Source organism: Microcebus murinus, chromosome 15 (genome assembly GCF_040939455.1).
Source record: "Microcebus murinus isolate Inina chromosome 15, M.murinus_Inina_mat1.0, whole genome shotgun sequence".
Lineage (NCBI taxonomy): Eukaryota > Metazoa > Chordata > Mammalia > Primates > Cheirogaleidae > Microcebus > Microcebus murinus.
This window is the reverse complement of record NC_134118.1, coordinates 75,258,192-75,286,068: the sequence shown is the minus strand read 5'-3', so window position 1 is coordinate 75,286,068 and position 27,877 is coordinate 75,258,192. Positions and strand designations below refer to the sequence as shown.

Here is a 27,877-nt window from a genome sequence, read left to right as displayed (position 1 = left end):
ATGTAGGGAGGCTGGCGGGCGGGGCGGCACCACCGCGCACTCCCTGCGCAGACTGCGGGCCACCCAAAAACCCGGGCAGGTACGCGCCGTTCTGCATTTCAGCTCCTCTTGGAGATCCCCTCTGTACTAATGACAGCCTTCGCTGGGCACCGGGTGGAGCCTCTTCATATCCCTTTTCTGCCTTAATCTGATGATCCCATGATGTAAGCACTTTAATGTTTAATCTAATAATCCCATGGCATATGTACTATTAATATTTAATCTAATAATCCTATGACATATTCACTATTAATATTTAATCTAATAATCCCATGGTATATGCACCATTAATATTTAATCTAATAATCCCATGACATTTGCACTATTAGTATTTAATCTAATAATTTCATGACATATACACCATTAATATTTAATCTAATAATCCCATGACATATGCACCATTAGTATTTAATCTAATAATTCCGTGACATATGCACCATTAGTATTTAATCTAATAATCCCATGACATATGCACCATTAATATTTAATCTAATAATCCTATGGCATATGCACTATTATTATTTAATCTAATAATTTCATGACATATGCACCATTAATATTTAATCTAATATCCTATGGCATATGCACTATTAATATTTAATCTAATAATCCCATGGCATATACACCATTAATATTTAATCTAATAATCCCATGGCATATGCACCATTGATATTTAATCTAATAATCCCATGGCATATGCACCATTGATATTTAATCTAATAATCCCATGGCATATGCACCATTAATATGTAATCTAATAATCCCATGATACAAGCACTGTTAATGTCCTGACTTCTAGATCGGCACCTGGAGCTCAGCGAGGCGAGGTGACTGCGTGAGCTCGTTCGTGGGGGACAGGGTCCGACCTAGCCCTGCCTGGCTCCGCCAGGATTCTTGCAGACACCATGAGGTGCCCCCAGGGAGGGAAATGGCTAAGTAATTAGTTCCACTGTCTTTGAGTGGCAGGAGCTCACTGGTGCCACTATCTTCCGAACACTGGTCGGGTCCGACCTTGTCCCGGGGCCGCGTCCCTGACTTCACCCGGCAGACGGCCGGTGGGCTGTGCCCCTACCTTAACGACAGGCGGCCTCCCCGTCTCTCCCCTCCCCCTCCCCCCCTGGCGCCCGTGCCCTGAGGGGCTGAGCGTGGCAGGCTGCAGGGCCAGGGAGCCGAGAGGCGACGCAGGAAAGAGGACGCGGGAGCCCAGGGTGCGGTTCTGGGCCCGGACGCCGCCCCTCACGGCCGCGCCCTCCCGCCCCGCACTCCTGTCTGCTCCTGTCTCTCGTCCCAGGCGTTTCCTTCCGGAAGCGCATGGTGGGAGTGTCGTCCTAAGTTGCGGCCGGCAGCACGGCCTTGGGAGCAGACGACGTCTAACTCTGGATCTTCCGTTGAGTGTCCGCGTTCAGATCGCTCGGCCTTGGGGTCCCCGTCTGTGGGATGGGGCAGGGGCGCCTCCTCCACGGGCTGCCTCTCGGATTAAAGGAGGCGGGAGACGGAAGTAACACGTGGGAAACACGTACTGCTGGCCCCTGGGAGAGGAGAGGGGCACTAGATAAATGTGAGGAGTTATTAAAAACCAGGAGGAGGCGGCCTCACTGGGATGCCGAGCCTTGCGTGTCGTTTGCTCTAACTGGGCAAGAGGCCAGCGTCATGGCCAGGTGACAGAGTGGCCTCCCGGCTGCCGTTCAAGGGGCGGCAACGTGTCGGTGTCACTTCGCCTAAGCAGGTCCCAGGCCCTCCGCGGCCTCGTCCCGGCCGGGCAGCTCACTCTCCCACGGGGAGGGAGGGCCAGGTCCCGCGGCCCCACTGCCCTTCCTGGGTCTCATCCCCAGTGTGGTCCTCCGAGGGCAGCCGGGCGGCGGGAGTGTCCTGAGCTGGAGCCCACCGAGTACGGTGTTGATTCCCTCTGGCACCAGAGCAAGTGGCTTAGGGGCCACCAGCAACCTGCGTGCACAGCAGGACTCCGGCCCCAGACCGGGGCCAGCCCGGGCTCCATTGCCAGCCCGCTACACACGCCTGGAGAGCACACGGCTCTGGAATTTGGAGACGGCGCCGTCCGCGGGTCCCTGCTCACAACCTTACCGCCCACCCCCGGGCCAGTCCTCCCTGCAGAACCAGCCCTGGCGCTGAAATGAACTACAGGGACCGTGGTCCCCAGCTGCCACCCGGGGGGCAGAGGACAGGAGATATGAGAACGAGCGAGGGCCTGGCCCGAGGCCGACTGGCAGCGAGGCTCGGGGTCCCCCGGGCAGCAGTGGCATGAGATGGGTTTCTGCGGCTCCGAGCAGCGGTCAGAGAAACAGCCTGGGCCTCTTGGCTGCAAAATAAATGGTGTCTGGGCTGTGATGTCTTATGTCATGCAGTCTTGGAAGCCGAGGGCAGCATCTACCTGTGTCTCTTTTATCATTTAGCTATTATGACACATAACCTTTATTTATACCTTTCTGGCAACAATATGGTTTTAAAATACTGGTGGCCTCTCCGCATGATGGTATATATATAATGAGATCTCGGTCCTCAAAGACTACCGACCATTTTAAGGTATTTATGTTAATAGCACAGAAGACCAATATGTACACATAAATATTATAAAAACATAGCCTGTCCTCTCAATTTGCCTAGCAAAAGTAGTTTGGGAAAGGAAAAACAAAATTGAAAAGTCCACCACTCAAAAGAATAAATAGTATATTACTTTTCTCTTCTTCAACCCGTTTCAAGGGTGCTGCGTTAAGCATCATGTGTGAAACGGATCAAACATTTCGGTAGCCTTTTTTTTTTTTTCTTTAAGAGACTGGGCCTCCTGGGCTCAGGACTCCTGCCTCGGCCTTCCCAGCAGCTGGGGCCGAGGGCTGCAGGAGCCCTTTAAACCTGGGAGAAGCCCCGAGAAAAATGTAGACATAAGAAAATAAAAATATTTTCTCTGAAACTTAAGATTTTCCAAGGACCTGGTTGGCTTCATGAAGCTCTTTGGAAAGGTTAGGCCGATGATTCGCTCGCTCACTGACCACAGTGGAGTATGTTTTTCTTGTTTGTTTGCTCTTTTTCTTCATAGATCAAGATTAATTATTAACATATTTAAATAAAAAGATGTTTCTGAGGCGTCTAGGAGGACCAGTCATAGCGGCAGGCCCCGATAATAAGACGACATGTGATACAACTGCTTAAACAAGGGCGGGAAGCGTACGGAAAACCGGTTGCAAAGAGAGCCCTGGCGGTTTCTCAGAGCACTCGCTCCATTGCAATGCGCCCGCAAGCTGAAAAACTCCTATGTATTTAACATTTATTAAAGAAAAAGAAAAAAGAGTGACAGATTCCCTCATGCACCCAACTTGCATTGCTGGAACAGGCTGCCTCGTTCCTCGGGTTTTCCCAGCTCCTTCCTGTGCACCGAGGCGGCTGTCGGGGTCTGTGCTCAGCTGCGGAAGGCGACTTAGCCGGCGTGAGCATCTGTCGTCCGCGTGCCTGCTGCTCCCACGACCGACCGAGCGTGCTCAGACGGCCCAGAGCCGCTCTCACCCGCAGTGCCACCAGCGACTCCCTTCTGCCTTGCCTGCTCCGGGCAGGGAAGCCGGGCAGCCCGCCGGAGCCTCCAGGGAGAGCTTGCTAACGTCGCAGCCGCTTCCGCGTCCCGATCCGCCCCCGTCCCTCAGAAACAGCCGTTTCGTAGCTCGAGAGAGAAACAGCAGAGACCTGTGGCCCGGCGGGGGCGGACGTGGGCCGAGTGGCTGTGGGGATGAACTCAGGCCCTGCGTTGGGTCGCGGGCGGAGGCCTCTGCGGTCCTTGCGGGTGTCAACAAGCGGGAGGACGCTCGCGGGAAGGGAGCGTGGGCGCCGTCTGCCTGGGGAGCCCAGGGGAGCGGCAGTCGGCCCCAGCACGGGAGAGTGGAGGCCCCCGGCACGGGAGAGTGGAGGCCCCCGGCACGGCCGAGAGTGGAGGCCTCGCTGCAGGCGGGCGGCGTGTTCCCGGTCACCAGACTCAGTGTGAGCACGTCTGCACCGAGCGGCCGCTTCCAGGAGCCCCGTGAACCTTCTCCCCGTGTGCCGGCACCGCCGTGCTCACGTGCGGCTTGGCGCAAAGGGCTGAGATGGCCTCACCGCCCTCCCTCATGGAGCTCCGGTGACTGTCACTGTGTTTTGTTTTCTCCCTGGCATCGCCCTCCCTCTTCCCCTGCCCCCACTGCCCCGGGCACAAGCCGCCCGAGCGCAGCCACCTCCCCGTCTCGCCTCGTGGCCGCGCCTGCACTCTGTTCCCTCCGTAGCCTCCTCCCCCCAACAGGAGGACCCAGACCCAGCTCAAGGGCTGCTTGACTGGGGCCTGGGGCTCAGGCTCCTTTGACTTCTACTACGATCACTTCGCGGGTGAAAGGCATCCTGTTCTTGGGACACTGACTCAGCAGAGCCGAGAACTTTCCTGAATCTACTGCTCGGTCGTGAAGGAAACACGAGAGCGTACCCCACCCACCCCAGCACGCCGCGTTCTGCACGCACACGCGTGACTCAGCGCGGCGTTTCTCGCCTCTGGTCTGAAGCGAGATGAGACAATCCCCCGGCTGGTGTGAATTGCTTTTAGCACCTCTTTGCGTCCGTCCAGCTAGTTTGGGTTTTAGGAGCTGTGTACGGACGTGAACACGGCAATATGCTAGCATTTGTTTTCTCTAATCCGATTTGGTTCCATTCTGACTGTGCTCATGTTTTCAGAAAGCGTACGGTGCCCTCGCGGGAGTGGTCAGCTTAACAGACAGAGGCAAGCGCTGCAGACTCATCGGTATAGAATCCAGGTCTAGAGGAAGTGCTCTCAAATGGGAACAAAAGTAGAATGCTAATATTTAGTTGCAAACATTGAAAATCAGAGACTGATTTTCTTAATTTGCTTTCTGCACCTCCTCCGTGGACTCTTCTTTTCTTGAGTGGGTGTGGAATCCTCCCAGCTGGCCCGCACGGAAGGTCAGACTCGCGTTACCTTGTTTCATCGCCATGACAACCTTATGAGGAAGGTACACATGAAATGTGGATTTAAAAGACTACAGTAGTCAATGAATGCCGAAATGATAATGCAAGTCTCTTTTAATAGAGCATAATTGTCCTAATTAGTGTATATATTTCTCTTCACTTTTTAAAAAATGCGTATATATTAGGTATTCTAATATTATTATGCTTTTCTTTAGGTTTCTTTTTTTTGTCTATTTTAATACGGTTTAAACCACATAAAGTGACATTTATATTTGCTTACAGTAAAAAAACAAAAAAATGCAAAAAGGCCCAAAATGGAAAGTTAAAGCTCTTCTCTAACGGGGGCAAGAGCCTCCTTCCCTCCCTCCTCTCAAGGCAACCTAGGTTGCAGGTTTCTTGTAACGACGTGTTTTTGGCGGCTCCGTCTCACGTGATTTTTGAAGGCTGTGTAGTATTTCAGCGTGCGGAGGACGTGATCGAATCGCCGTTTCCTCTGTGACAGACACTTGGGGCAAGTCCAGCGTCTCCCGTCACGCTTCTTAAAAAGCGCCGACACGAGCGTGAACGTGCTCGTCTTGCCCACGTCTCTGCGTCCCGGTGTGAGTCTGTCAGAGCACAGCTTTCTAGAAACGAAACCGCTAGGGCACGTGCACACGTATTCTACATGTCACGGTTGCCAAATTCTCTTCTTAGAAGCTTACCCCAACTTATGTGCCCGCATTGGGGACAGCAGTGTTCAGTGTTAGGAGTGTATTTCACATGTGTTCATTTTCCTCCGGGAAGCCCCCCCGGCCCCCAGCTGGAGCAGCCCCTGTGCCCGCTCCCCGGCGCCCCCTCCACCGAGAACCCCACGCACCCTGCACGCACCGCGTGGCGTGGCATGTCACAGAGTACGACATGCCGCAAAGCACGACGGCGTGTTCTCAACACCCCTTTCTTCTCTCCTTTTTGTAAAACATGTACGGTGATGATATTGTTTGCCGAATGGACTTACGAGTGGCCTTCTACAGGTTAAGTGATGTAATCCGAACTTTGCAAAATCGGGTCTTACCCACGTTGGGGCTGGAAATGCCTTTTCAGGATCCCTACTCAGCTAATTGTAATTCAAAGATCGACGCAAGAAGGCAAAGGGTTCAAGCATGAAGTCAGTTTTTCCTGACGTTAGGAATAAATCTATAAACTCTGGTTATATGAATCGCTGAAGAATTGTCGCTCGGGGATCAATAAATCACTTCCAAGGCGGTGTGAGAAGACTGCCCCGTGTCCTCAGAGCGCTGGTTACGGCCGCGTGATTGGGCTCCAGGGTGTTGGGCAGGCTCGTTCTTTTAGCTTTAAACGTTGCAGTAAATGACCTGGCAACAGATTTAACGTTTTCTTTGCAACTTCCAAGGTTGACTCCCCCCCCCCCCCGTTTAAGATTTGGCATGTTCCCAACACAAAGAAATGATAAATGTTTGAGGTGACGGACATCCCAATTACCCTGATTAGATCACCACGTTGCAAGCATGCACCGAAATACCACATGCACCCCAGAAATTTGTACAATCACCATGCATCAATCAGGAAAAAAAAAACCCCAGCCTACTTCAGACCAATTAAACCAGAATCTCTTGGGGTGGAACACTGTATATTATTTTTTCCCCAAGGTTAACTCTTTAGTCACTGGCCAGAAAAATCTCTTTCTAATCCCTTCGGAATTTGAGAGCAATTATATACTTTAGTTCTTACTCACTTAGAAATCATAGCGATGCTTTAGAGGAAGAAGAGGTGGAGGAAGAGGGAGGAGTTTCTACTTCTCCTCCTCAGTGACAGGAGGGAGACAGGAGAAAAATGGAAGGTCCTGACCACGAGTATTGGCATATCGTGAACACTTGAGCCAAACTACAAACTTTTTATCTCATTCGGAAGAGTTGCTTTTGAGCGAAAGTGAATTGCTAAAAATAGTGGTTGTGCACAGCAAGCCAAGGGGCTGGTTTTCCTTTCTCTCTTTCTTTCTTTTTTTAAACTTCTCAGCACTGAGAATAGACAATACCTGATGAGGCAGAGGCATATTCGACACTCCACTCCCTCTGGGGACTGGGAGCTGAGGGTTCAAGTGTTAGGGACAGGTGGAGCCTGTGGTGCCTCACACAGAGCATGACGTAGCAGGGAATTCCTTGTGCAGAGCACCTCTCTGTCCCAACAGATATTTCTGTGAGTGTGCCAATCCCAAGCAGAATTCACGACTTTTCTTTACTCTTCAGGTAATAAGTAGGAGATTTCTTCCCCACGGAGAATGTTGAAAAGGATGTCAAAAAGGATATCGAAAATTGGAAGAAAGTGTAGGATAGTCAGGAAACTATCAAAATATGTTCATGTGCATAGTGAATTTCATGAAACTTATTCTTTAGTTAAATAGCATCATTAAAAAAAACTCTTTGAAGCTCTCAAATGAGCCTTTGGAAGTTAAATTACACCTCATTGGACTTGAATTTAGCATGTGACTTCCTAACACAAACATTTTAGAGGCAGAAGTGCTACATCAATGAAATAAGGCTGAAACTTGAACCTCAGGAAGAAAACTTGGAAACCTGAGTAAGTTAGTCAGTTACAATGAATACGCTTAGGTTTAGAAAGCCTTTCTATTACAGGAAATACTCTAGTGTCACATGTTGATCCAGGTTTTTGTACTAAGCATGAAATAGTTATCTAAAATACATGTTGAGACGCGAACTATTTGCAAACAGGGAAACATCACAGTATTTTTTGTGCTGATTTTTTTTTGTGTGTTTGCTCCATTTTACAGCTAATGTATCCTCAATAAAACCATTCTAATTAAAAAGCCCCTGGAAATCTCGAGTGCTATCTTGATTAAATTAGGCTAATCTAGCAGATGCATCGTGATTAAGAGGATTATGCCGTTCGTTGGTGTCCAGCGCACCAGGCATGAGATGTTTTGCCTCACTTTCAGTCCCCGGTTGTCGTGCTCGCTAAAAGAAAAGAAAAATTATGGGACCAATCATCATAGTCTCTCAGGCAGTTAGCCAGCATTTTCTCCATTAATACCCTCGCTGATTGTTCTTCTCTCTTCAATACATCTAGCGACAGGGAGCTAACCAGCTCATTCCAACCTCTCCCCTCTTGGAACATACAGAATAATTTTAGCCGTAAGAATGGAGCCCCCAGGGAATTGTTTTAGACCCTTCGAAGTTGACCTGACATAGAGTCAGTCCCCCAGCCGACCGTTTTTAAGCCCCAACTTCAAACAACCCAGAAGAAGAGAGGACCAGTGCAGCGCTCCACGCCACGGGCCACCGTGCTGCCCGCTGCCCAGAGGAGCTGGGAAAAGCCGTGTGTGCAGACGGCGTTTGCCGTGGCGTGGACGCCGCCGCCTTTTCCTAGCGCAGAGTGGCGTTTTCCGCTCTCCAACAGCTATGCGTGGGGCATGGAGAGGCGGAGGGGGGAAAGGCTCTCTCACGGTGTCGCAGACTGGGAAGCTGCTGCCCACTCCCTCATCGCAGGCGGTTCTCGGGGCCGCAGGGACAGGCGAGGCTGAGGCAGAGGGCGTCTTGCCTGGCTGCTCTCAATCGCACATGCGGGACTCTCGGAATTAGAATCCCGACCCCCAAGACGGCTTTCGAGCGTGCTCCCGCACAGCGAACCCGTGTAGCCGTTACCAGCAGTGACATTTTCAAACACACGTCTGGGCGCGGTGGCTCACGCCTGTAATCCTAGCACTCTGGGGGGCTGAGGCGGATTGCTCGAGGTCAGGAGTTCGAAAACAGCCTGAGCAAGAGCGAGACCCAGTCAGTCTCTACTATAAATAGAAATAAACTAATTGGCCAATTAATATATATACAAAAAAAATTAGCCGGGCATGGTGGCGCATGCCTGTAGTCCCAGCTAAGTCCCAACAAAGTCCCAACAAAGCGAGACTCTGTTTAAAAAAAAAAAAGAGATTAAATACCAGAATACACATTTTTATTTGCTATGCAAACGAGGGAACTGTTATAATTTCCTGTAACTGGTGCACATGTCTTATGATAAAGCCTTTCCCCCAACCCTCCCTCCCCACACAATAGCTGTAGGGTTGCGTGGGGTTTTTGTTAGGGGTGGGGAGGTGGACATGTGTATTTTTTTCTTCCGTTGCCAAGTCTGTAAGAGCCTCTGCAGCCAGTTTTTAGGAGTCGAGCATTGGGAGATCCACGGTGGCTTCGGGGCCTGCAGGACACAAGCACGGAAGGATGGGTCTCGGCCAGGTCAAGGAGGCTCTCACTGTCATTGTAGGAAGAACAATTTCAGCATGACGTAACAAAACCTGTGTTTATGAAGAAAAAGATTTAAAGATTCGAGTCAGGTCGTAACATTAACTTTCACACTTTAAAAAACATATACTTACGGGCCGGGCCCGGTGGCTCGCGCCTGTAATCCTAGCTCTCTGGGAGGCTGAGGCGGGCGGATCGTTTGAGTTCAGGAGTTCGAAACCAACCTGAGCAAGAGCGAGACCCCGTCTCTACTATAAATAGAAAGAAATCAATTGGCCAACTAATATATATACAAAAAAAATTAGCCGGGCATGGTGGCGCATGCCTGTAGTCCCAGCTACTCGGGAGGCTGAGGCAGGAGGATCACTTGAGCCCAGGAGTTTGAGGTTGCTGTGAGCTAGGCTGACACCACGGCACTCACTCTAGCCTGGGCAACAAAGTGAGACTCTGTCTCAAAAAAAAAAAAACAAAAAATCATATACTTACGTAATGAGCACGATGCCCACCACCAGGAGGATGGACTTGCTAGAAGCTCTGACGGGTGGGGGCGGGGTGGGGGAGGGTGGCACAGGCAATATATGTAACCTTAGCTATATTTGTACCCCATAATATGATGAAATAAAAAAAATCTTTTTCGAATGTTTATAGCAGCACAATTCATAATCGCAAAGCTGTGGAAACAACCCAAGTGCCCATCAATTCATGAGTGGATTCATAAAATGTGGCATATGTATACCATGGAGTACTACTCAGCTTTAAGAAACAATGGTGATATAAAACATCTAGTATTTTCCTGGATACAGCTGGAACCCATTCTACTAAGTGAAGTATCTCAAGAATGGAAAAACAAGCACCACATGTACTCACCAGCAAATTGGTATTAACGGATCAATACCTAAGTGGACACATAGGAGTAACATTTATCGGGTGTCGGGAGGGTGGGAGGGGGGAGGAGGGGACGGGCATATGCAACCACGAGTAAGATGTGCAACATTTGGGGGATGGACACGCTTGAAGCTCTTACTCAAGGGGGGAGGGGGGCACGGGCAATATATGTAACCTTAACACTTGTACCCCCATAATAAGCTAAAATAAAAAAAAAATTTTAAAAACCTAAAAGTCTATTAAAACAAAATGCCAGTCTGAGAAATTTCATCAGAAATGAAATTTGCTCTGAGAAACCAACCGGAATGTGAAGTGTGACATTCTATTTGTCATTCAAACAGCCAAATAAAACAAGGTGTGATCAGTCCTGACTTCCCATTCCCGCCCACACACCTGCAGCCCCTGCCCCCCCCTGCCCCCGCCCACACCCTCACCCAGGCTCAGGGCACGCGGTGGCGGCAGCTCTCCGGACAACCGCACACCTGTCCACAGATTCAGAAGCATGTGTTTGCTCGGAGCGGGGGAGGAGGGCAGGCATTCTTTCCAGAACTACCTGTGCAGTTAGAACGAGAGAGGTGGTTACGAGGTGGCATTCACAGGCTGTTTGAGGATCTTTCAGGAACTTGATTCAAGGAGCGTGTCGCAGAAATCCAGGCGTGTGTGCATGTGCGTACTCAGTGTGTGTGTGTGTGTGTTTTAAAGTGCTGCCCACACCTTTTATGAACGTGTATTCGTTGGTTTTGCTGAGACGGTTGGTGCAAGGCCCGTGAGCGCTACCTGCTCATGATGCGATTCCTCCTGCCTCTCATTTTTCATTATTGAATGAAAAGAATTCTCTCCTTGGTACGCTGACCTCTCAATGTGGAATATACAAAGTGAGAAGAAGGGAAAAGCATTCAGGAGAGAGGGCGGCTTTAAGGGGAGTCAGTTGGGAAAACCTTGGTTTGAAAGCAGACAGTGTCACCAGCACATTGGAATTAGCGGATCAACTCCTAAGTGGACGTATGGGAGTCACATCTGCCCGTGTCGGGCAGGTGGGGGGGAGGGGACGGGCATATACAAACACAGTGACTGCGAAGTACACCGTCTGGGGGATGGTCACGCTTGAAGCTCTGACTTGAGTGGGGAGGACGGCAAGGGCAAAATATGTAACCTTAACATTTGTACCCCCATAATATGCTGAAACAAATAAATTTAAAATAAGAACAGAAAGCAGAGAGGGAACCGGTCTCTGTGCACACAGCACCGACGGGCGGCCGGGCTCGGCCTCACGGGGCGTGTGCACGCTCTGCTTTCTGTGGCTCCTTGGAGGCCACAGCAGCCACCCCGAGTGCCCCCGGACTGGACGCCAGCCAGCACACCGAGGGCGGAGGCCTGGGACGAGGAGAGGCCCGGGCCGCCCTCCCTGCCCTGCACGGCTGGACGCGGCCCAGCCGCTGCAGCCCCGCCCCGCCGAAGCCTGACGTGGGGACGAGATGTGACAGAGGCCAGAGAGCCCTCCATGTGCCAGAACCAAACCCTCTTCAGAAAGAAGTGCACGTCCCCTCTCCCTGCCCCTGCTGCCTTGTCCCCAGCCGAGGTCAGGGGACAGCGCCGGCGCGGCGGGAAACTGGGGGCGCGCTGGTGACCCCGAGGACGTTGTAGAAGGAGGCTCCTATCCTCCGACGGTGGGAGGGACCTTCCGCTGCCGAGGGAAAAGTCAGGAAAAGTCGCAGGCAGCGTGACCCTCTGTCAGACGCAGAGAAACAGCTGCTGGGCTTTGTAGGGTCACCATACGTGTTCATAGAACCGCTGTTCTATGCGGGTTTCCACGGGGCCGTGAAAGTCGCGGACACCGGGAGCAGGTGCCGCCCCTCCCCCGGCTCGGCCTCGGCCCTCCCGAGGCTCAGGACTCAGAGGTGCCCGTTGCGTTTCCGAGGACCGGTGGCCAAGAGCGCAAGGCCGACAGCACTAATGAAACACCTCCCGTCGTGTCCCCTCCGGAACGCCAGCCAAGTGGCAGCCGAGGCTGGTAATTGCCGTGCATTAGCGCAGAGTAGCCGAGTGCGCGTCTCCGCCGTTTCACCCGCGCGGCTCCCCGTCCTCAGGCTCCCTCCGTGATCCACTCTCTCCCCGAGCTTTGACGGCTTGGGAGCGTTCAGAACAAATTTTCACACTATAGGTGGCTTTGAGGTGCGACTTGACAGGTCATGCTGACTTAGTATTTGCTTGCGTAGAGAACTGGTGAAAATGAATCTATTTTCTTTCTTTCTTTGTTTTTTTAGCTGACAGGTAGAACTTGAGAACTTGTGGATGAGTGACAGAGGGTTGGAGACTTTGTCTCCCTCGTAGACTGTGGAATGTACCTCTGTCTACGTTTGCAAAGAGCCAAAATACTCACTAGAACCCAAACGACATTTCTGGTTGCTCTTGCGGTGAGCAGTAAGCAGGGCAGCTGCACGTCCTGCTCCGCCTGGAACAGTAACCGTTCGTTTATTTTCGTAATTATAAATGGTGACCTTGCTCACTCTCGGAAGTTTCCTGGCTTGGACGGTGTGTTCTATGTTCACCTGAGCGTTTTCCGAAATGGGGAGAAACCCCAGCATTTCTGTGTGCTGTGGTAGAATGGAAACTTGTCAATGAAAATTTAAAAAAACATAGAAAATTCTTAGAATTAACAGGCGAGGATAGATGGGAGGTTAGGAGTCAGCGTTTCGTGCTGGTTCCTTTGTAAGAAAATGCTGTGTAAACACAGACTGTAGACAGCGGGGATGGCACAGGCGTGCCAGCTCAGGTGCCGGCTCCACCCGGTCGGTGGTGGCCGCCCAGGACCCGGCTGGAGAAGGCTCCGAGATGAAGTCTGGGGCCAGCGTGGCGTGGGGCCGGCCCCGCCTTGTGTCCTTCGGAAGCCCCGGGAAAGGTGGCTGTAAAGTGCACGCCAGGTGTTAGATGCCACTGTGGCAGAGTGAGATGGGGTCTCCGTGACAGTCCCAGCCCGTGTTGTCCAGAACGTGTTCCCGGAACTCTCATCCTGCAACGTGATTCCCAGGACACACGCTCCACGGTCGAGGGAGAAGGAGAGCGGTGGCTGCCACGTTTCTCCCGTGGAAATCCAGTGTATGTTGTTGGCACGGTCGAAGCTCTGAAAAATTCTGCAGTAAAGAGAGATGTTCAACTTTGCTTAACCCAGTGCTTCGTAAACCTACCGTGTTTCCCCGAAAATAAGACCTACCCATAAAATAAGCCCCAGCAGGATTTCTAAGCATTTGCACAATAGAAGATCTACCACAAAAGTAAAACCTAGCGATGAGCTTGGCTACGCTGAGTGTCTGCACAACCCGTGCGTGTCGTCGAGGAGCGGGAAAGAAGACGAGCAGCCCTTCTCATCCGCCCCGTGAGAGCTCTAGTGCTCCACATGAGAGATCGGGGCCAATGGTGCTAAAGGAAATAGAGTCGCAAGAAACTCAGGATGGAATTCGGGGTTTGGAGAGTGATGATGATGTTCCAGAAGAAGACGACTTCACTATATTTGAATCAATGTAGATGGTTGTACCGTACTTAAAAAAAAATAACACATGCCCTGAAAATAAGCCCTAGGGTGTCCTCTTGAGGAAAAATAAATATAAGACCCCGTCTCGTTTTCAGGGAAACACGGTATTTGGCCACAGAAACCTTTTCAATGTCATCCGTCAACTCGCTGCAGAACTGGTTCCTTGGGACACATTTGAGGAAACTCTAGCCTAGCTCATTCCTTGCATTTCAAAAATAAGGAAACTCAAGCCCCAAACAAGAGAGTGACAGGGCCACAGTCACCAGAGCCGGTCCACGGACCAGGCAAAACCAGACCAGGACTTCTGAGCCCCGGTCCTCGGTCCTTTCCACCACGTCACCAACGTGAAAACTATTGAGAAGCAACCTAACACTCTGACAGCCCCTGACAGCACAGATTCTTAGTGGAGACTCCACTCGCCTATTTGTTTAGTTGTTGTTTGGGAACAGAGATGAAATATCTGCGTGCTCCCGGTGTCCAGACATTACACCACCTCTCACGGTCAAATAAAAAAGCAAAGTAAAATCTCTATTAAAGTTTAGTTTTATCTGGGCTGGTCCGCCCCTCTGTTTTATCTTCTTAGGAGATTAAAATGATTATTGAGGAAAGAATTGCTAGTCGAGAGTCTGGTTTTGCTTAAAAAATCTACTTTATCATTTCCTGGGCTTTGAATTTCGAAAAGCCAGTCAGTCTATTTATTGGTCTCTTTGGGGCCATCGGGTTAAAATGCATCTGTTGTCCACACAGATTCAGCTGCCGGCCCCCGAGCCGAGCAGTCATGAGATTACAGCCGCAGTAATTCAGACAAGGACTAATTTCACCCGGGTCTGCCTGTAAATCCACATGACGGGATAAACATCGTGCGGCTTCGGGCTCATGTACACACGTGCAAAAAATTAAGGAATCTTTGGTGACAAGACAAAAAACACTCCATAAAAATTAATTGCTGTTTAATTGAGGATGTATAAAATGTAATACTTGCAGATGGCCTGACTTTGAGCTTAGGAATAAACAAAATCCGTCTTGGGCACAACTTGCCAATTTCGCGTTGGTGGTTTTTTTCCGATTCGTGGCAGGTCCCCGCTGCTGTGCCTTCAGGGGAAAGGACACCTGGAGAACGTAGCCAGCACTGAGCCACTCACCTGTCCAGGTCCTTTCCTGTCGTTTATCTTCATCGTAATGGCGTTACAGAGACCGGTTGCTTTGGTTTTCTTCAAGCGTGGACTTCTTGAAGCCATGTGGTTGCTGGGACTCTGGGGGGTGGGCGGGGGCAGCCGGGGGGCTCAACCTGCCACTGTGCCGCCGTCCTTGGCATCCGTCCGAAGACAAATTTGCCCAGGAAAAAGCGGAGAGACGTCTTCCAATGTGACTCTGTTTCCTCAGGAGCCTAAAGAAGCCAACTTGGAGGAGGAAATAAAAAGTGTTTTTAAAGGTTTTTATTTGGGGAGCACCCCATCATTTCCGTTTGCTGGCTCCCAGCATTCGCCGGAGAGCGTTAGCCGAGCTGCACCGATCAAGCTTTATAAGTGTCATAAGTCAGATTTGTTTCGCTTTAAAGGCCATATGTTTAAAATGCAGGGCGCAGAGAGTTTCCATCAAACATAGCTGTGGCTCAGCAAAATAAAAGCAGACGAAAGAAACTGTCACTCATAAAACCTATATTTCCTGCTAAGTGGCAGCATTAGAATAGATACTGCAGTCAACTTGGAAGCCAAGCTACGCCATATGTGGCTTTTTTTTTTAAAACATAAACTATTAGTATTCTGTACTGTAAAGTGTATATTATACTTTGCAGTAAATTTGTTGGTTCCTTTCACTAGTTGGTTGAATTTATGCTCATAAAAGCCAACAACCCCGGCCGTGTCCTGGGGAGCCGGCGTGCTCTGAGCATTCGCAGATGTGCCTCCAGCCGCTGCCAGCTGTTGGGGCCGCTCGTCCGGGAGGCGAGTCTCTAAATTCTTCCTACACCGCCCAAGAATGGAGCCATTGGTGGTTTTCAAGGGCAGAGGTTTGCTCGGAAGCAGCTGCAATCCCCGATTTGACTATCCCCCCCGGCCCCGACCCCTAACCAAGCCGGCCCCGGGACCGGGGACAGAGGCGGCCGCCCTCCTCGAGCAACTGGACGCAGCCCAAGTCAGCGGTCACGTTTCGGCTCACCTTGAAATGTAGAAAGTGAACAATTAAATTTCGCACTTCTTAAATGTAAAACACCTTCTCGGGTTTCAGTCCAGCCACATCCTGCTGGTGCCAGAATGTGATCCTTGCATTTTTGGCGCCATCTCTTTGTTTTTAGGCTGGAATGTTTGGAGAATCTCGAGGCGGGAAGAGAACCATTATGCAAAAAAAAGAAAGAAAGAAAGAAAAAAAATATATATGTATGTTTCAACAACCTTGATTCCAAAATCCCAACACAGAACAGCATAAAGAAACATGCCACCTTGCAGAGCTTCCAATGCTGCAATCCTTGCCTTCTCCTTTGTGCCGTGATTCTTTATGGATAACAGGGGAAATTCAAGACTCACGAACATTATCTCCTCTCCAATAAATTGATTGCAGTGTAAGTATTTTATGCAAAGCAAACTTAATCTGCAAGCATGAAGTTATAGCCGGCCAGCTCTGAAAGATCTGTGAGGCAGTGCGTGTTTCCCTGTGATAGAAGAGCCCAAGCTCATCAGGTAAAGTGTATCCCGTGTATTTCCTTATGTCTACAACTGGGTATTCTTCTCTGTTAGCCCTACTGCTAGTCTCACGAAAGGAGCAACCCGGCCCGGCTGGCCTCTGTGTATGCCCCATTAGCTCCGGGATCGTAGCTGAAGCGCAGTAGGTGCCCTGATGGGTGGATACGTAAATGATTGGTGAATGACTGAATAGGACTACGTCTCCCAACCCTGTTCCATTTTATTTCCAGTTAGTGCAAGGTTATTCTCATACCCCGTTTATGGCCTTGAAATCTGACAGCCAGTCCCAACTAGTTCATTCCCGTATTAGCAACTCTTGCTCCTCTGGGAGGGCTGGGCGCCGCGCACACTCACTCTGCAAGGCTTGCGGCTCCGGTTTCTCTGGGCCGTGGCAGTTACATGGCTGCTTCGCGGCCACACCAGAAATCAGACAGGAGCAGTCAGTAGACTTTGCTAAAACATGTCTGTATCCACAGGAAGAAGCCTGATGGAAGACAGAGCTAGGAGTATCAGGGAAAATCAGATTGTGGACACTATGGATTTAAGTGCCTGAGTTCTCCGTCATTGCTCCAGGGCAATAAGAGTGTCTTATATCTAAAAATAGAATGGCAACTTCGTAAGGTGGTTGTGAAGACAAAATAAGGTCATATTTGCATCTAATAGACATTTAATAAATATTCATTCTCTTTCCTGTAGTTTGGATTTATGTAAGTCCTTAAGAACTGTCATTGTTTCCAAATATCGTATCCTCTTTTCATCCTAACTATGAGGTCATCATTAAACATCTTAATGATATTATGGCGAAACATTCAAAATGTGATTGGAGTTGAAGTTATCAGAGGTTCAGAATGGAAATGTAGATAATAAGATTTTAATTTTCCAATATGCTGCCAGTGTCCTATTTACTAGACAAATGACTTCTAGGTATTAAAAATGGAATGAATAAGGTCGGGCGCGGCGGCTCACGCCTGAAATCCTAGCACTCTGGGAGGCCGAGGTGGGTGGTTCACTCAAGGTCAGGAGTTCAAAACCAGCCTGAGCAAGAGTGAAACCCCGTCTCTTCTAAAAATAGAAAATAAATTAATTGGCTAGCTAAAAATATATACAAAAAATTAGCCAGGCATGGTGGCGCATGCTTGTAGTCCCAGCTACTCGGGAGGCTGAGGCAGGAGGATCGCTTGAGCCTAGGAGTGTGAGGTTGCTGTGAGCTAGGCTGACGCCACAGCACTCTAGCCTGGGCAACACAGTGAGACTCTGTCTCAAAAAAAAAAAAAAAAAAAAACACACACACACACACAAAAGGAATGAATAAAGGTCCTGGTGTCCTCAATTCGAATTTTACCTGAGCAGACTCTTAGCCAAATGCACGCGCCCACTCACTCTCCACTCTCAGCCACGCCCCGTCTCCACTCTCCCCCACAAGGGCCGGGGCTGTCGGGTCTGCAGGGCGGGCAGCCTGTACCGTCTAGAAAGAGACCACGCCCGGGATGCAAGCTTGTTTCGTTGCAGGCTGCAGCTTCAGCTGCACTGTGGTCTGAACAGCCGGCCGTGTGGGGACCCCGAGACACCTGAGAACACTCTCCTCCGTGGAGAGGGCAGAAGAGAGAAAGCATCCCTGCCTTCCTGGAGGAGGAGGGAGGCCAGCTAAAGGACCAACGCTGCAGTGAGCGCTCAGGGCCGGGGGTCCCACGGTGGCTTTGGAAGGAGAGGGGGCAGAAGGGACTAACTAGCAGGTGGCCGTAGGCCGGAAGGGTCTCCAAGGCTCAAGTGCCCCCCAATCAAGAAACACCGTCCCCCCCCAGGGGCCCCCAGAGAACATGGGCTGCCTTGCGTGGAATTTGCTCTGTCGTCGGCTGGTTACCGAGTGCTCTGTGATTCCCCAAATCACGTCTGTTCCCTTGTGCGTCTCCCAGATTTAAATTTCACTGTGGGGCTAACACTCGGAACAGTAGCAAACTTATCGCTTCATTAAGTCTCAAATTAAATGCAGACAAATATTATCCCTACGCTATGCTACTCTAAATGCAGAAGAAACTCAGTCTTCAGTGTTGTCTTGTCACAAGAGGTGTGAAGGGGAGAAGGTTTTCAAGGAGGTGAGACCTAGAGAGAATCTCTCTTAAGTGCCGAGTAAGGAGAGCTCGACGGACAGCATCGTCCCGAGACTTCGGTCCTTGCAGTTGTGAGTGGCATGTTCCTGCAACCGTCTTTAAAAACAAATCACATTAGGGTTTTGTTTTGTTGTTTTTAAGTGCAGCTTCAGTCTTGTGTCTTGTTTTGTTTGTTTTCTTGGTGAAATGGACAGGCAGCCGCGTGCCGCTGTTTGCGTGTGCGTGTGCCGGGAGGGGCGAGGAGGCCCGGGAGGGGCCTGGGCTCGACCGCCCCCGCCTGCGCACCCCCAGGCCGGCGGGTCGGGGGCGCAGCGCCCCCCACAGGAGCGCATCATGGCGCGGCGGCCGCGTCCCCACATCCTGGAGCCCCAGGCAGGCTGCTAGGAAGTTCTACAAATGTCAAAAAAAAAAAAAAATGTGGAAGGCATTAACTCTGTGACCCCTCAGCTGATGGGAAGACTCGGGGTCAATAAAAATATCGCCGCCCGTGACTGTTTAACGTGGTGATAAGTTTCCTTGGATATATCAAATATTCAAAGCATGAGGGTTATATTACTTTTATATTTTTCTTAAGATAAGAACGATAGATAAAGCCGTAATAAATGTGGGAGCCGTTTATTGTGAAACATTTTCTACAGCCCTTTGAATCTCTGTCCCTTTTATTTTGTAACGGACATTGCCTTTCCGAGTTTGACGAAGTCCCTCCTGTCCAGGCTGATAAAGCGCACGCGACGCTTGACAAAGAAAACCGGTGGGGGTCGCCTCAGTCGTCACTGTCGTGGGCAAAACGGAAGAGTTTCCCGCAGTGACATTGACACAGATGTGTATATATATATATATATATTTTTTAAGCCGACAAGTACCTCGCTGCGTGGCGCCCCGCCTGCGTTTCTGCTCTGTCGTGCTAACGTGGCCGTCTCCTTTCTCTCTCCCCGGTGACCCCGGCGGGCGGCAGGTGGTTCTGCGAGGGCAGGGAGCTGCTCGGCTCCCCCGACATTCAGATCCGCGGCGACGGGGACCTGCACAGCCTGGTCATAGCGGAGGCCTTTGAGGACGACACGGGCCGCTACACCTGCCTGGCCACCAACCCCAGCGGCTCCGACTCCACGTCCGCCGAGGTGTTCGTGGAAGGTGAGGGGCGCGTGGCCAAGGCGGGGGGATGTCCCACGCGCGGGCTGCCTCCTCTCCTCGCGGCGGGGGGCTTCGTGAAGGCGTTGAACGGCTCCGACACTCGGGTTCACGTCCGCTATCCCTGATGCCGGCGTGCGTTCCTCTTAATTCAGAACGTTTCACTGTGTTAGATTTATTCCAGATACAGGGGCCCAACTTATTTGTATCTTTCCCTGGTAAACGAAGTACGGGCACGTAACTGAAATGGCGTGTCCACAAACACCACGCTATAGACGATTTAGGAAGTCATTCATGGGAATCGTGAGGGATTGAATATTTTTAAATGCCGCCAGTTTTGCTAAATTCTGGAACTCTGCCTCTTTTGTTAAGACTCCATGATGCCCGCTGAATGCACCGTGAGCTCACGGGCGCTAGGTGAGAGCGATGTCAAGAATCGGTGTTGGGTACCAGAGGGGCTGGCAGAGAATGGAATCTCTCTCTTGCGGCGTTCGTTTTTTGACAAGACTCGGCACCTGGGGTATTGGAAAACTTGGTGTCAGAGTTTACATTATGATTGTGTTTTGATCAATACCAATAATTTAAAACAGTTGGGAGTGTTTTAAACACTACAGCCCCTAAATTCACACATTGGTGAGCACTCTTGTTAATTGGCTGCTTTTTCAAAATAATAATTAAAATATAGAAAGTAGATTAAGGTCCTTGATGTCTGCACTATTTTAATGTTCGTTTTTTTAAAAATCATTCAATAGTACCGAATTTATTCATTATTTAAAATGGAAGAAAGCAAGATGTGAACTTATAGCTCCTTCGAGAACCGACAAAAAGAATTTAGTTTTAAAGGTAGCTGTTACTGGTGATTGAAAGCAGGGACCTTTCCTTTTAATAAAACGACCCTCAACACTGTCCTTGGAGACAAACATTGTCAGGCTCCTCAAGGACTCTTGTCCTTTAATACCAGCAAAATTCTGTATGTCACAACGATTAATACTTATAAAATGCATGTACACGCACACACACACACATATACGTGATCATTTAAACTTTGCCAGAAGCCTACAACTGGTGTCCCCCAAACTGAGATCCAGAGAGGGAAGAGGGACTCCCAGAGGGTCTCAGCCCAGGGCCCACGTTCTGAGCCAGCACACGGCACTGACAGGCATTGCAAGGTGCTACGTGAGCGAAAAGTGAATGACAGAAAGGCTTTAGCATGTCACTAACGAGGCAGCAGTATTATTCCTGGGTGGGCCGTGTGGCAAAATTCTGGGAGCATTTTAGAAATACGACGAAGGAAACGTAAACTTGCATAAAAAACCCTATGTGCTAATGATGATCAGTTTTGTCTCCGAATTCTCGTGGGACTGGCCCCACCGCCTGAGAGACCAACTAGGGAGAAAGGTGACAGGGAAGGGAAGGGCCTGGTCTGAGCCTGGGACACCCCTGCAGGTGGTGTTGCACCAGGGGGAGTTGCCAACAAGAGAGGTGAAGGAGGAAGAGCCCGGGGTCAGGGAGGATCCAGGCCCAGTGGCGCAGGGAAAGCCAGAGAAAGCATCTCCCGAGGAGGGGTTTGCTCTGGGTCGGCTGCCGAGAGATCCAGGCAGAGGAGCAGGAGGACGGACACCTGGATTCGCAACATGGGGCGTTGTGGGTTATTTGAGAGAGGGGGTTGGGGATCTGGAGTGGAACAAAGACCCAAACAACACGGGTGAGGAGAGCTGTGAAACACGGAAGGAGAAGCAGCAGGCATTTAACAACAGGTGCTTCCCGGGAAGTTCTGCAGAGACACGGCCAGTGTGTGGAGGGAGTGTGTGGTCGAGAAAGGTGGTTTTGTGCGGTTGGCACACCAAGCAGGTGTTGCTCTAGCATGTTTGTACACGATGAAAATGGTGCAAGAGAGAAACATGGATCACATGGATCGTGCAGGAGGGAGGGAGGGTAGGATGTGAAGTCTCTAGAAAAGGGGAAGGCCGCAGAACCTGCCCACGCATACACCAGGGCGGGACCCTCGAGGACCAGCTGGCAAAGAGACGTTCTCCAGAATTTCCTGCACGGACAGAAGAGATTGAGGCAAACACGTGAAATCAGCGCAGACAGCTCGCATCTCCCCGCTGCCTCCCGGGGATTGTCAGATGGACACACAGAGCCCTGTGGCTTTACGAGCTCCACAGAGGGCGGGATGAGCCCACACATGGGGGAAGGGAGCTGGGTTCCAGATTCCACCCACCCTGTGGCCAGGGCATGTCGGGGCCCGTTGAGGGGAGGGCAGGGCACCGTAGGGGGACGAGCGTGACACGGGTGGGCACGTCCTGCTGACACAGGTTCCCAGCGCTATGAGCCAGCAGGTAAAGTGTGCACCCCTGTGAGTGACATTTGAGCAGCTGTGACGGGTGTCATGGCTCCAGCTGATCCCGGCGGTGGACGCCAGGACCGCTACCACGCCTCTCTTCTGCTTTGCTGGATTTTGAGAAGCCAGAGGATCTGAGCATGGCTGTGGCCCTTCTACATGGCATTTATTTTTAAGTAACTCTTCATGATGCCTTGTGGCTGCCTGAGTTCCTCATTCCGTGACCGAGTAGTCATCCAGCAGTGCTGTGTCTCCGTGTCCTCACCTGGAGATGGCCAGACTGTTGCAAGGGTCGGAGGGGTTAGTCTCCTAGAGCCGAGCCTGGCACAGAGTGTGGCTATTCCTGCCGTTACAAAAATAGCGTAGTTTTATTTCTGAAATGAAAATATAGAGATAAACGGAAGATATGAAAGCCATGTCTAATCCCACTGCCTTGTGATAGTCACTCATAACACTTTGATCTTTCCCATCTTTTTCCTACATGTGATTACATCTATTTTTGCTCTATAAATTCTTTTGTACCCTGTTTTTTTTTAATTTAACCTATTCTGTCACTAATATCTACCCATGTCATCAAATATTCTTTAAAATTCATTTTAATTGAATTGCTGTATCCTTTATAGTTGTTCATCATTTATAAAACAATGTATCATTGACATTGCTTCAGTTACTCTTGTCTGTGAATGATCCTTGCTGTGCTGGTGATTATAGCAACTGGCTTAAAAGGGAGGGAGAAATAGGAATGAGAGGAAGACCACATTTACTCTTAACTATTACAAGGTAAAACAGGTATAAAAGGATAAATTCCATGACTCAGTTCAGGAAAGTCACTTGGGGATTTAAAACATTATATATATATATATATATATATATATATATATATTTTAATAGTTGATAGCTACCTTTATGAAGACTTCCTATTTCCTGAGGCTGAAGCTATATGATTTACATCTAGTGTTCTTCCACTCGGAAATATATATATATATTCTTAAATTAAGGAAGATATCAGATAGACAAAAATAAAAATCATTAGAACATAGTGTTTTCATGAATGTGGGGAAATGGATGTTTTGATATATTGTGATTTTATACATCTTTCTGGAGAGATGCAGAAAAAAGAAAATAATACATATATCCAATAATAATGGAATGATGAAATTATGGTAAAGCCACACAAATTTGAAGCAGCTATTAGAAAATCATAAAGTACAGGCTTATTTATTGGCATGGAAAGGCATTTCATGATGTGCTAAGCGTGAGGGGGAAGCAATAATTGAATAGTATGCAGAGCATTGTCTTACTTTTGAAAATATATTTATTACTTATCTGTGTACACAGGGATAAACTTTGAAAGTATGTGCTCCAAAATATCTGAGTGGCGGTATTCCAGGTGACTTTTTTTTCTTTAATTCTTGCTTTTGTGTATTTTCTGGGTCTTTTCTTAAAAGACAGTATTAAATTGGGCAAGGCTTAAAAACAACAAGGGAGCTCCTTTTACAGTCAGGACAGGAGGCTTGCTGGTGCAACATTCCCCGGCATCCCCTGCCAGAGCAGCGAGTCCTGCACTCTGTGTGCAGGAGGTGAGGATTCAGGAAAACAGGGGGGCGGGTTAAGATCCAGGCAGGTAAATATCAGAGGAACAGGTGATGGTCATTGCAAGGACTAGAACGTGTAACTCTTTCAGATTGGAGCCTACGTGGAAATCTGAACGTGATGGTTGATGCACAGGGAGGAAAATGTTAACCTGAGACGGGAGTGTTTTCTCCTGCGGGGCAGGTGCCGGGCGCATGACTGGCGGGAGGACAGAGTGGGGGGAGGGGAGAACTGCCCCGAGGGAGGGAGGGAGGGAGGGGGCTGGCTGTGCAGAGAGGGAGACTTGATCTGCCACCACCGCCCACAGGAGCTGCTCTGACACCTGAGCCACAAGGTGACACTGAGATCCCGCAAGGCCTGGACAGGTGTGGGAACACTAGCAGATGTGTTCTTACTCGGGGGACGACAACCTTTTTGGTCCTTTACCTTTCTCTGAAAATCAGCTAGAACAAAATGCAGCGAGAATGGCTTTCTAAATGGAGGTCGTTAAAGGATTTTTTGTGTGTGTATGTGATGATTTTATTGTTTAGATTCAGGTGAAAAATAGTCATTTCTCTCCCCAATTTTTGGCCACACTGAGAGTGTCTGTGATGACTTCCATATGGTTTTTTCAACCTCTCACCCTCTCCCAAACACTTTTATGACTCTAATAAAACGGTGTCTCGGGTGACCCTGACCTACTGATGGCTGAGTCTTCCCTGGAGTTCCCTGGCATTCCTGCTCAGCTCTCTCTGCCCTCGGCACGGTTAAAGGTTTCCTTGTCTGTGACCTATTTTTAAGGGTTTGTTGTTTGTTTTGCCCAGTTTTTCCCCATACTCCCCCAGTTAACCCTGCACAGTTAATTTCCCCAGCCCCACACCCGATGCCTCGACAACCAAGTCCAGGCCCCCGAGTTGCAGACCCCACACGGATGTCTGGCCCGGCCCCCCAGAGTAAAGTTATCCAGCGGTGAAAGAAACAGAGAGAGAGAGAGAGAGAGAGGGAGAAGGGCCAAACAATGTGGCTTTATTGAGTGCTCCCGGGCGAGGTTCGTGGGTCCCAAGAGAAGGGGGTGGCGAGACGTTGCATGCGTTTGAAAGGGGTGAAGGCTTTTATACTGTTTGAGGCAGACCGGGGACTTTTGGCGGGAAGGGCTGGGGATTTTTCCACTGTGACCTTGGGCGGTTATTGAGAAATAGGAGGGGCTAGCGGTATTTGCGGAATCCAGGAACGGAAAACTTTCTTATCTGGGTGGACGTCCAGGTATTGTTGTTTTCAGCCGTCCTGCCAGTTGTCTTTGGCGGGTCTGGTCTCATGAGCCTTTTCTTTTTGATCTAGGGAGGGGAGGGGGCCGCCACCAGCCTTACACCCAGCACGCTGCTCCCTCTGGTTGCACAGTCCCCCTACACCCCCCGGTCCCCACACGGGCATTGCCGTTCCCCAGCTCCACTCATGCACCCCGGCAGAAGCCAAAGGGTGTGCACGGCGCAGGAGGGTCACGTGGTAGGAGGGAAGGTCATGGATCGTGAGCTCAGACAACGTGAGTGCAGTTCCTGTGTCACTACGGCTTTCGAGTTACGTGCCCTCGTGCAAATTAAGAACCTCTTGCTTCCTCAATCTTCTTATCTGTAAATTGGAAGTCTCTTCCTACCGAGGTTCTCTATTATAGTAACTGAATGATGTGGAGCACCTAGCAGACAGATAGTAGGTGGTCAAAAGTTGGCAGTTACCTTCCCAACCCCACCTGAGTTCTCAGGGAGCTAACAGTTTTCTGGCGGGCGTGATACTGTAGGCGACCTGAGTGGTAGCAGCAGGAACACCTGGAGCTCAGAGGAGAAAGAGCACAGAGCAGTGCCGGGCTGATCTTACGAGAGGGGACATCAGGAAAGACTGGCGGCCGAGGCGGGAGGGTCGCTTGAGGTTAGGAGTTCAAGCCTGGGCGAGAGTGAGACCCCGTCTCTACCAGACATAGAAAAGTTGGCCGGGCATCATGGTGCAGCTGTAGTCCCAGCTACTCAGGAGGCTGAGGCAGGAGGATCGCCTGAGCCCAGCGGTTTGAGGTTGCCATGAGCTGTGATGACACCACAGCACTCCACCTTGGGCAACAGAGCGAGACCCTGTCTCAGAAAAAAAAAAAAAAAGACTGAGAAGGAGTTTCCTAGAGAGTGAATATGATTATTAAAGGCACAAATATGAAAAACAAGCAAAGGGGGAAAGTCCCCACCTCCCCTGGGTCCCGTGGAGGCTTCTTGCCGCCATATTTAAGATTATAACCCCTCCCGCCACTGCCATCACTGCCTCTGCCCCTCCCCTGCGTAATGCTCTCCTGTTTCACTCCCTGCCGTGCCGTGTATTTATTCTCTCGTCTGTGTTCTCACAAGGGCAGAAGTGTGTGTGTGTACGTGTGCGTGTGTGTTGTGCGTGTGTGTATGCGTTCATGCGTGTGTGCATATGTGTGTGTTCATGTGTGTGCGCATGCGTGAATGCATGTGTGCGCGTGTGTTCATGTATGTGCTTGCATGTGTGTGTGCACGTGTGTCTTCCTCACCGCCACCCCCCACCCATGGAGCGCGCACACCAGCAGGTTCAGCTCTGTGTCCGGGTCACGTGACTTGGAAGTGCAGGAGGTTTTGGCAAATTAAGCTGGAAAACCAGGTTAGAAATCATGAAGGCCATTAAATGTCTGGTTTGGGGGTTTTTACCTTACTGCGGAGAGTCTCCATCTGCTTTTCTATCTGGAAAGGTGTGCTCTGGGAACACTGATCCCATGTGGCGCAGAGGTGAATTTGAAAAGGGGAGGGACGGGAGATGAGACGAGAGACTGCCGAGGCAGCCCAGGAACCAGGCAGGGGCACCCACACTGGGCGGCAGTCACAGACATAAATAGGAAGGGACAGCAAACATTCCGGCAGAATTACCTAAACATGACCGTTTCAATGTCAATAAAAGGCTGGAAACCGCACTGCAGCGAGTCACGGGTCACGGGGGGAGCGCCAGGCGGCCGTCCAAGTTAGCCGAGTGACGCCTAGGTTCCAAGTCTACCGACATCGAAAGCAGTTCATTGCAAAGCATACGTGTAGCATGGATCCATTTGTGTAACTGTGCACACAAATGCATGTAGCTGACACAAGGTACTTAACCCATCTGAGAAAATGCAGACCAGACCGTTGGCACCTGCAGGATGGTATTTACAAAGGTTCCCACTGATTGTGGCTGTTACACCACACAATTCTGTGCTATCTGGTTATTTTTCCTCTAAGCATGTATTATTTCATAAGGTCATTTAAATAACCCCCAAGTTAAATAGATCTTAGAAACATCAAGAACATACTTTTTAACTCTTATAGTTAGTTTAAAATCTATCACCTAAAAAAATCTCTTGACGCAAAATAGTTAGACATTAAAGTCTGAGTGCAGTTTTATTTACATTTTGACCAAAAATCTGATATGGTGACCTTCTGTGTAGGAACAGTAGTGACATCATGGAGTTTGGGAGAGCCTGGTCCAATGTCCTTCAGGAGTGAAGCCACTGTCACTCTTGGTTTTCCCCGCGAGGCAGACGGCATCTTCCGGTTAATGAGTAGTGAAGACACTAATAAGCCACACTCTGTAATCTCTTGGCGAGGGTTGCGGTTTAAACGGGTGGATGTTTTTCACACAGACACACATATGCACACACCTTTCATGGTTCATAAGCCGTGATGATAAAAAAATAATGAAGCCAAAAATGAATCTGCCATTAAAAGCATATTGCTTTGAAGAAGGCGATTTATCATAACTCTTTTTAAAAATGATTTTCCAAAGGAATGGTCCAACTGAAAATGGTCTAAACCCGAATCATTCGCTATTCCATTGTGTAATGAGGTCAAAAAATAAAGAGTTTGTATGTTTTGATTTAAAATGAGGGATGTAGTTCTTTGGAATTCTTATAAATGCCGCAGACATCCTAACTTTGTCATTGTCTTCGATGCTTCCCCAGGTGCCAGTTCAACAGATTCCGACAGCGAAAGTTTAGCTTTCAAACTAAAAGCTGGAGTTATGCCACAGTAAGTGCCTGTAATCCCACCCATTGTTTATGAACAGGGAATGCAACACAATAGCCGAAACTGCATGCCGCGCTTGGAAGGAAAAGGCCAGATGATGTCAATCAGAGATCAAACATTTGAAGTTCAACGCAAGTTTTTAACTCACACATTTTAACTATGAGGCCTGCATTTCATCACTGACATGCCCAAATTTAACCACAAGCAACGTTAGTTTCAAAGACAACTATCTAACTGACTATAAATGTATGAAAAGAGCTGTCACATTGAGAGAAAATCAGCTAAATCATTACTAAAATGTACATGAGAACCAAGTTATTTATACAAATTGGAAAATATCTCATCAGGCCAGAAATG

At 49.6% G+C, this 27,877-nt stretch overlaps 1 protein-coding gene across 1 annotated transcript in view; it reads left to right on the top strand.

The window, feature by feature from the left end:
* The window catches only part of PALLD (palladin, cytoskeletal associated protein), a 203,976-nt gene that overhangs the window by 8,060 nt on the left and 168,039 nt on the right, over positions 1-27,877 (top strand). The window contains exons 2-3 of the mRNA XM_076010738.1: positions 19,389-19,564; positions 27,457-27,523. Of these exons, the coding sequence (XP_075866853.1) occupies positions 27,516-27,523 (8 nt within the window). The 5' untranslated portion in view covers positions 19,389-19,564; positions 27,457-27,515. The remainder of the gene's footprint in view (positions 1-19,388; positions 19,565-27,456; positions 27,524-27,877) is intronic.